At 33.0% G+C, this 10,129-nt stretch overlaps 1 protein-coding gene across 4 annotated transcripts; it reads left to right on the top strand.

The window, feature by feature from the left end:
* Positions 1-4,634: 4,634 nt before the first annotated feature.
* LOC112287225 (acyl-CoA hydrolase 2) lies at positions 4,635-10,129 on the top strand. Of its 4 annotated transcripts, none has more exons than XM_073536922.2 (18): positions 4,635-5,171; positions 5,337-5,397; positions 5,661-5,753; positions 5,933-6,000; positions 6,123-6,207; positions 6,374-6,429; positions 6,576-6,695; positions 6,805-6,882; positions 7,039-7,126; positions 7,331-7,443; positions 7,798-7,857; positions 8,065-8,120; positions 8,433-8,537; positions 8,826-8,882; positions 9,123-9,230; positions 9,358-9,406; positions 9,603-9,671; positions 9,808-10,129. In XM_073536922.2, the coding sequence occupies exons 2-18, from the start codon at positions 5,367-5,369 to the stop codon at positions 9,886-9,888; spliced, it is 1,317 nt and encodes a 438-aa protein (XP_073393023.1). In that variant the 5' UTR covers positions 4,635-5,171; positions 5,337-5,366; the 3' UTR covers positions 9,889-10,129. The 4 variants fall into 4 exon arrangements, with proteins under 4 accessions (XP_073393023.1, XP_024385799.1, XP_024385800.1 ...); XM_024530031.3 differs by having other exon boundaries at positions 4,646-5,039; XM_024530032.3 differs by having other exon boundaries at positions 4,900-5,039; positions 5,346-5,397.

Genomic DNA, 10,129 nt, shown 5'->3' with positions numbered 1-10,129 from the left:
TCATTTGATAATTTCATATATGTAGAATTTTTTGTATCAAAGACTATTCATAATCAAAATTTTATTCAAACACACTTTGCAAAGTAAGAATAGACAAGATCAAAACTGTGCAAAAACTAATGTATCCTTAATAAAAAAAAGTTATATTATTTTCTATGCTTATATAGTTAAATAATTCTACTCTATTTTATTTAATTTTTATTTTAGGATAATATTTAAATAAATATTGAAAATAATATACAATAACAATGATACTTTTTAACTAAATTAACACATTATTTCTATTTAATCTTCATGATAATTTTTTCATATTTTTTAAAAATAGGCCTTATAATTAATCTATTTTTATCTTTAAAAAATATATGATTTATTTTGTATATGATATTTTTATAGATGATATAGTTTCAAGTAATTATTATTTATATAAGTTTCAAACAAAGACTCTAAAAAAATTAATTAGTTTAATATGGCTATTGTTATAAAATTTATAGTAGTCTTAGATTAAAGCCATATCATTTGATAATTATTATAAAAATTATAACAACGATTTTTATATAAAAAAATAAGGTCTTCTACTACCATCACCTTTGAATTAATTTCCTATTGTAATAAGTCTTCTTATAAATTTAAATACTCTCTTTCTATATATATATATATATATATATATATATATATTTTGAGGACACAAATTTGTTAGCATAATAATTAATTATATACAAATAGTCTCCATAAAGTTTGTTATGACCGACCATAAATAATATATTAAATAGAAATATAAGAATAAAAAGCATTTGTGCATGCAATGATGAACATAAGCTTATTAGTTTGTAGGTTGAATTATAATCTAAACTTCTATAAACAATTTATTAAATTATAGATGGAAATTGAAATATGACAAAGAAATAGAATAGAAATTATTTATGCAACAAGAACACGTTCAATATAAATTTCTATTTCGAATCTTAAATAATATATAAAAATCAAAAATAAATTAGAAAAAATCTTCCTAATTTCGGAATTCTACAAGGCAATAAAAGCACTAGCAAATAAAAAATCACCAAGTCCAAATTGTAATGTTATAGATTTTTAAAATTTCTAAAATATAACTAATTATAACTATTTTCAACTTATCAAATAATATTTATGTAGTTGAGTTTTCTTAGAATATTCTAGTTTGGTAGCTATTTTATTAAAAAAATTGGAGTATTATTTTTTGATCCCAAAGCACAAGTCAACATAAATAACTAATGGTGTTGTGTATTATAATGTTTTTTTTGAAAATGTATTAGGTATATAATTTTTAAAAACTACAACATATATTTATATGTTTTTTTTAATTTTTTTAATATTTTTTAATATAAAAAATTATCTATATAACTTAAATTACTTAATAACCATGAATATTTATGTTCTAATTACTCTATGACATAATTTATAAATATGTCCATATTTCAAATCCTTGCTTAAAACGTATTTTTATGTATAATTCATTTTTCAAAAATTATATTCAATTTTTAATTAGTTTTCACTTGGCTAAAAACTTATAGTTATAAATTACTGATGGATTTATAGGTACTTGTAAGACTCCAGCTCTATTTTTATAATACAAGTTTTGTAACTTTATTTATATTTATTCTTGAATATTATAATATATTAATCTAAATCAAATAATATTTTTAAAAAAATTCTAAAAATATATATTTATTGTATTTTTTTAATGTATGTTTTACATATATAAAAACTTTATCAAGAAAATCACACACAAAACTTTCAAGATAGAATTATTTTCTTCTAATTCTATATTGTATTTTTAACCAACTAAATTTCTTCATTTAAGCTTTAATACACTTAATTTTTTTGAAATATCAAAAATATTAAATTATTTTTAAATACTTACATTTAAATATTCTATAGCTTTTTTTAAACTTCTTTGAGATACAAAGATATCTTCATAAATCTCAATTTCTTTATTCTACTTTATTATTTTGTAACTTCTTCAAAAATCACTCAAATTATGACCATCTTATAACTAAATACTAATACATTCTATAAACTTTCTATTTTCTAACCTCTAGACTTTAAATTTTGTTTCAAATTTATTCTAAAAGAAAAAAATTTCTCTAGTTCATTCATTTATACAATTGGTTTTCTTAATTCAACCAACAAGAATAAAGATAACTAAGGTTTTTTCTTTATCTTCCTAGATGAGTGATTAAGGAGTAAAATTATTACTTTTTGACCTCCATAATTTCCTTTGAAGTTTTGATATAATTTTTTATTCAATAGATACATCATACATTATCAAAAAAGAAGATTGTAATATTATAAGAATTTCAATTTCCTCTGATAAAAATAAGGAACATTAATACTAGTGCATCTTAATAATATATTATCTTATAACATTCTTTTTTTAAGAATAATATACAGATAGTTAAGTCTTGAATTTTTCTATTTACAACCACAATATTGAAAATAAGAATAAAATTTATGATGATTTTTAATTTTAAAAAATATATATCAAAATATGTCAATAATCACAGATAGAAATGATTGATTTTTTACATAATTTTATATATTATTAAAATAAAAATTAATTATAAAAAAATTAGTTCTTTTTCTTTCTTTAATATCCTATTTTTATATAAATACCACAAATCAAATCTTATATAAATTTATTATTGTATAAAAATAAATAAATAAATAAATAAATAAGTCATAGGATTATTAAAAATTACTTATATGTGATGTTTATAGTTATTCATAGCAACTTCTATTGTATTAATATATTTGATCTTTTTTTACATATTAGTCAAGCCACAACACAAAAAAAACCTTTTGAAATTTGAATTTGTTAAAAGATCAAATAAGATTTTTTTAATAGTTTGTTTCAAAAACTTTATTACAAGGAAGGTCTTTAACTTTAAACTCTAACTTATTGTTAATAAAATTTATCTCAAAGGGCTTATGTTCTCCAAGAATTTAAAATATATATATATATATATATATATATATATATATATATATATTACTAGTTAATATGAAAATAATTCTACAATCTATCTTAAAGGATTTAAAATTTAATTTTAAAAATACCATTTTTATTATCAATAATTTTATTTTATTATGGAGTTTATAAATAAAATGGCCAAAATTGATTGCCACATGATGTATCAACTTTGATGAACCTCAAAATATAAGAATTTTTTATTGAACTATGCAATTTTCCATAAGCAAAGTTATTGCTTTAACACTTGTTTTAAATTCAATTTGTATCTTTTAATTTTTGAGAAATTTTATATTTAGTAAGTAAAATAAAAGCTAAAACATATTCAATAAAGTAAGATTAATACAAATAGTCAAATATACTTAACTAACTATAATTATTTAATTTATAATAATTTTTGAAAATTTTAATTAAGCTATAAAATTAGTTATTGGAGTTGTCAATAAATATTTGGACAAACAAATAAATAAATAAATCTAAGAAGTAAAGTATCATGGCATAATACTAATCAATATTTATAATATAGTGATCTTAACTAGATAGATTTATAAATAATTGTCATTGACTTGGTTGTACAAGAGATACTAAAAGTATTTATATAAAATCATTTTTTACTTATAAATATTGTTTAATATAAATTTTAACTTACAAAGTTTTTTTTAAGAGAATCAATAAATGAATACATAACCAACATTGAGTGATAAAATTATTGTTGAAATATTCTATAAGTTTAAAGATATATAAGAGAATATATATGAAGCATTGAAATCAATGACAAAATATCTATTTAACAAGTACATTGATTTTTTTTTCTAGAAAAAATCAAGTAATATAGTCAATGTCTTTTGTCTCCTTTGAATTCCAACTACTTTAAAACTATTTTACAAAGATTTGGAAATCTATGACTACATAACAAATTTGGAAGTAGGTGCAATTATTCAAAACTATTTAAGTAAATAAAGCCTTAACTTGATACCAAGACCAACTCTTACACTATACCAAGAAATGTTTGGAAAATTATTGTCAATGTCAAAAATTGGAAGATATTATGGCTTTCAATTATAAGAGTTTGCTTTTGGAAAACATACAAATAATATGATGTGCACATATTCAAATAAGAAACTTGGCAAAAAGACAAAGAAATATTTGTAATTTGATACAAGCTATTAGAATATTAGAAAAAAAAAAAAAAAAAAAAAAAAAAATGTTGAAAGAAATACTAAAAATTCTACACAAAAAAGGCCTTAAAATAAATCAAAACATTTCATTTTTTTTTTTCAAATAACAGATCAAAGGTGGTAACCTAGACCTATGAAATGTAGGCATATCAATCAGATAGCACAACACTTTACCTACCAAGATAACATAAAAATTGTCTATCCTGAATAGTTGCAACCCTCAAAGTTCTAAAATACAATAGTCATCATTGATGCGAAAAGGGGTATACTCCCTTAATGTTCCAAAAAGAAACAAACAAACAAATAAAATAAATAAATAAATAAGCGCTAGAGGAACAATAGCCTTACCGGTCTCGTTTCCCTGCACCATTATTTTACACATTCTACAGTATTTTATGCACCCAACTGAGCGTGTAGTGAATGAAACATGAGGAATCCGCGTGTGTGCAGCAAGGAGTACAGAAAACTAGAGCATATGAGTGAGTGTTTCGGTGGCGGGCGGGGCTGTGACACACCACGACGGTGGCTGAATCCGAACTTTAGTTGTTGTTGTTGTTGTTGTTGTTATTCGAATGTTGTGCGCCGTAAGTCAAGCAGATTGGCGAAGTTGTGATGAAGGCCATCACCACACTTTCATGAACCCAAACAGAGAATGGAAGAAGAATCTGTCAGTGACTGGACAAGATGGCATGATCCCCACGGAAGCTGGCACCCAGGGTTCATATGGGGATACGATTTTGGCCTACAGACCCACTGGACTGCGCTGCTTTTCCTCTGGATTAGCAGACACTGTCTTTTCGGTGGTCGTCGTGGTGGTTGGGATTATGCGTGGATGCGGTTTCTTAGTAACCTGAAAGGTGATGAGTGCCCAGTAGTGTGGAGTGTTGAAATAAAAATTCACTAAATAAATGGTGTAACAAGCTTTTGTGTATTTTCGGGGTTGGTGTAGCTTATGAGATTTCGAAGAAGGTCTTTGAATTCTTGGACAGGTGGGTATGATTTCCCCCAAGCTTAGCCATCGGAGAGGGAGATGATCTTGTTTCAGAGCAGGATTGCGGTTACATTCTGCCTCAGTTGCTTTGTGTATGCTTGCTGAGTGTAGATGCTGTAGATTGGAACTTGTAGACTGAGATTGGTGGGTGGATTGTTTGAAGAGGCCGCAGATCTAAGCCGATCCCCTAGCTATGAGGCTTGCTCCGAAGGAGCTTCAGCGAGGTGCTCGTGGTTGCCTCACCATTCCTCGCCCTATTGGTTTACATTCAGGACCGACGTGCATGCACATTCGGGAATTGAAGGCTTAGTGTTTGCGAGATTGTTTTTGTTCGTGCTCGTGGCTTGGTTGTTCAATGTTCCTGCTATAGCGAATGATGTGGTTGATACCCACTCAATTTGTTGCGTTAGGCGAATTGAAGCCTGTTTTAGGATTAGAATCTTGGAGCTCATCGGTATCAATAAAATTGCACACTTGTGTGGTGCAGTGCCGGATCTGCTGGGGTCGATGCCATTCTTGCAGCGGCTTCCGAATGCATCATTTCTGCAGATTGTTGAAGATGCCCAACTCAGGCATTTCGGTACTCATTTCCACTAAATTTGTTGGAGTTTTTTCACAGTGTCAACCGATTGCAGGTTCTAGAATTGAAAAAAATACGTATCCAGTTGTCTTCGTTAATTAGCTGTCTTCCTTGCCGTCTAACCTAAGCGCTCCATCTTCATGTCATAAGAGAATAGGGTGCGGATTGTCTGCGTGCAGGGGCAGGCGAGACGATAATAAAAGAAGACGAACCTGGTGAAGGATTGTACATAATCTGGAAGGGCGAGGTATGTCGAATTGCCCATATTAGGTTTTTCTGGCTCAATCCTCGCGCCTGTGGTTTAAAGCAGCTCGTACTCTTTTCAAATCATCAGCATTGTGTAAGTCTTCCGCTGGAACATCTTTGCAGGCTGAAACTTTAAGGAAAGTAGATAATCCTTGCAATTTGTCAAACGTTCCAGCAGTCCTGAGGAAAGGCGATCACTTTGGACGGGGTATGAGTCACCCTTCCTCCTATAATAACAGTACAAGTTTATGTGAAGTACATACAAAATCTGGTATAAATTTCTTTTCCAGTCAACCTTGATCAAATATATGAGAAAACGACCTTTAAACGCAATTTTCTGAAACGGAGCCTTGTGGGGTTTCTGGAGCCCGCAGTTCTCACTGGATCAGAGGAACAACTCCACAGCAATGATATAATTGCGCGATCAGAGGTATGATCACCAAAGAAGCTTGGTTTTGTGGCTGTTTCTCAGAACCACTTCAGTGTAGATCACATGGTCTGTTCAATTAGCAGCTGCGGATCGGTTCCCTGTTTTGCTATTCTATCTAAACCACACGCATTTTCAATTTATAACAGGTTACTTGTATCCTTATCAAACATGAGAAAGCCCACCTGCTTTCTCCGGCATCAACATGGAGACATGAGCCCGGAGACTTGTCTATAGTGGAACGTCTACTACAGCTGAAATTCATTAGGGTGAGGTCGCAGGATAATCTGATACATATAATTTACAAGCACACCCATGTGTCCTCTTTGGCACTCATGTTCATTCTCATTTTTTTCCCGTCGATTGTTTGTATAACAGGAAGACGTATTTCGTGTCGATCCTACGCCTGAGGCGCCCGTATTCTGGAGCCTATATGGAGGTTATATGGTAGGCCTGGTAAGCAATTTTCCCCAGTGAAACACTGTACTCATCAAGTATTCCTAGTTTGTTATAGAAAGAAGGGGCTGCCTTTGGTTTGATCGTTGGATCCGCTTTGCATCTTATTTTCAATGTCATGATCACTCGTGAATTCGCTTTCCTGGTCTGGTGCAGGCTTTAGGAGCTGCGTGCAAGACAGTCAATCCCGCACTCGATGTTCACAGCCTTCATGCGTATTTTGTCCTCAGTGGAATCTCTTCTTGTATCCATCGCTCCCTACATTGGTTGACAAAGCGATGTTAATGTGCATCAATTTGCTGAATCTTTGGAGTTGAGATAGCTCATGTTAAAGTTCGTATCCAGCATACTCGCTTTGTTTCTAGATTTATTGATTGGCTCGTACTTGATTAGATTGATTCGCATTTTATTTATGTTTTTATATATCAAATTTGGTGCTTCTCTGCAGTGCCTATTACATTCAAGGTGGAGAGGATTAGAGATGGTCATAACGTCGCAACACGACATGTTCAAGCAATACAGAGAGAAAAAGTATGTTATGTTATGTACGCATCTTTCCAGGTAACCTCCGCATCATTTCTTCTTAGTGCTGCATTAACTGTCTTACGGAATCTTTCGACTGTTTTTGCAATGCACCGCTCAACTACGAGGTTACTCCTACGTTGTATTATATAAATACGATAAGTTGCTCGAATTTTCATCTAAACATGAGGAAGGATGATGAGCATAATTTACCTTCTTTTTTTTTCCTCGTCTTCTAGTTTAGTAGAAGTTCAGAACATATTGAGTTGTTTTACCCTGTGTCACAACCCTTGGCTCTTACAACTGGTGCCGGACGACTTTTTCGAATTGAATCACTAGAGTTCATGCCAACGTGCCAGAACCCTTCTCACAAGTTCACCCCGGAAAGTGCAGAGAGCCGGAGATGGACTTGAGTATCAGTATCCAATGCCGAAAGCTCCTCCTCCTGATGAGGTACAGTTCAATTTCTAATCCCAACCCACACATCAGTTTTCTATTCTTTTTTTTTGTTTTCGTATGAAAGCTCATATAGAACACCAACTTGAACTTTGTTGCAGAATTCTCTAGCATGCGTTTTAATTGCATCTGTCCACAAACTGCCCACATAACAGGTGTTAAATTTTCTATTTTTAATACTCAGAACACTGGTGATGGTTGCAGCTCCCTACTTACCAGGAATTGTTGGGGCCGCTCTGTACTGATCCCCGTCTATCTAAGTGAGTGCCTACGCTCATTGTTGTGGTCTGCATTCAGAGTCGATTCTGAATTATTTGGTGGTTTGAAACCTTTAATATTGCAACAAGTGATTATCTATACTACTGCAGTACATCTCCTTACGTGGGTAATGCGTGTTTGTCTTGTCAAATTTGTGTACTCGAAGTTCTAAGCAGATTGTGCAGAGAACTGCAGACGTTGTACAATGTTCATTAAATTTGCACTATCTACGGAAAATCTGGATCGTTAGGTTATTTGCAGTCAGGGAACAAGCTATTCAACATCAACCTTAACTACAACTTTCTTCTCTGTAGATATAAACAGGAGGCAACTATTAGTTGCTTGGAAATGGGCCAATCTTTGGACCTGAGATATGTAAATCGTCGGAACATATACAGTTCTGAACCCGAAGAGCCTCGGTATGTCATCACAATCTCTCTCCCTCTCTCTCTCTCGATCTTTATCACGCCTTGTTTGCTCGTGCAATCTGGATAAGATCGAATCTCTTCAATAAAATGGATTTGACATCTGGTGTATGTTGTCACCAAGTAATTACAAGCATGGAAAACCACGACGACATGATTTGGGGAAGTTTATATTTGAATATACTATTTGTATCTTATGTGCATTGGCAGTAGGTTTTCAAATGTATAGTGGCAAGGTACCTATCTCTACCGAGGAACTGATGGGTCCATATTCTGTTCTAGACAAAGACTGTGGGTGCGGACAAACGGGAAACTTGGCGATGATCCGGCCCTACATCGGTACACCCACTTGGAACTTATGTATTGCGAGAGAGAGAGAGAGAGAAATCGTTGAAACCAGTGTAGTATTCTATAGCACATACGTAAAGGAATTTAGATGTCACATCTGAGCTCGGGCTTTTCCAAGTACAGGGATCAAAGACCAACAACTGTGCAGAAGGTAACAACAAGCATCACGTTAAGTTCGATGTTCTCTGATTAAAGTTCCTACACTCTGATGCGGTGGCATGATTAATCCAGGAGTGCAGCTGGGTATGCCTTCGACTGGTCTTTGCTGGAGACTGCACTGAAGCCTCACAACAAGCTGTTGAATCAAAGCCCCTTCTTTGGCTACAGCATTGATCACTCGTATAGCCATCCCTCCTTGCAATCCTTTCAACCCCAATTGAGTAGTGATACTAACTCGATCACTTGAAGGTTGTCCTCAAGCTGCCAGTATCGTTTACATCAAGTTTGATTTGGGCATTGGGTGCAGAATCTGGTTTCACCGCCCCTTCCGAACAGACGAGTACCTTCTTTTCGCGGTACAGCAATCCTCACTGACACCTTCCCCCTAATCCTCATTTACGTTTTTTTTTTTTTGGGGGGGGGGGGGGGGGTAAGCACAGAACCATGGTGCAAAATGACTCATGGAGCAAAGACTCTTAATCTAAAATACATACCTGGTTTCAAATTTAGCAAAAGCCAACATGCTCACCTTGGCCCCAATGTATGGTTCAGATGGACAGCCACCGCGCGTGTGACTCACGCGCATTATGTTTTGGCCGAGTTTACACACAAAGTGGCGAGGTACAGTCATTTCCACGAAGCTCCAAGCTTGATTTACGTCTCTGACCTGGAAGCTGAAAATCGAGACGAATCCATGTTTTCAGGGAGCCCATTTTGACCACTGTTGCAATGTGTGTGGGGTGGGGGGGTGTGGCAGCTCGTTGCTTCGATCGCTCAAGAAGGAAGAATTCAGCTTCTCCCTCCGCCAAAAGTAACCACCCCTGCTTCCAAGCTGTAGCTTATTGATCCAACTACACTACGTGTGTGCTTTGTATACTGGAGCCGATTCATTCTATGTAGGAAACAAGCATGTGGACCTCTCACTATTCTAGAGCATTGAAATGAACCCCATATTCTCTAAATTCAGTTCTACTTCTAGTTTTCCTCCCCCCTTGTCAACAAGTGTGACAGTATTGGGACACCCAGCTCTCCATTATAGTGGATTAACATACATTTATTGATGTGAGCATGCATCCAAA

This window comes from Physcomitrium patens, chromosome 10, assembly GCF_059467195.1.
Source record: "Physcomitrium patens ecotype Gransden chromosome 10, ASM5946719v1, whole genome shotgun sequence".
Lineage (NCBI taxonomy): Eukaryota > Viridiplantae > Streptophyta > Bryopsida > Funariales > Funariaceae > Physcomitrium > Physcomitrium patens.
This window is presented reverse-complemented; position numbering and strand designations above follow the sequence as displayed.

Bases quoted from the DNA above. Each gene is read 5' to 3' on its own strand.
- LOC112287225 (XM_073536922.2), top strand. From the start codon at position 5,367: ATGAGGCTTGCTCCGAAGGAGCTTCAGCGAG. The intron at 6,883-7,038 runs GTAAGCAATTTT...GGTCTGGTGCAG, and splicing joins GAGGTTATATGGTAGGCCTG to GCTTTAGGAGCTGCGTGCAA. The intron at 8,883-9,122 runs GTACACCCACTT...TGATTAATCCAG, and splicing joins GATGATCCGGCCCTACATCG to GAGTGCAGCTGGGTATGCCT.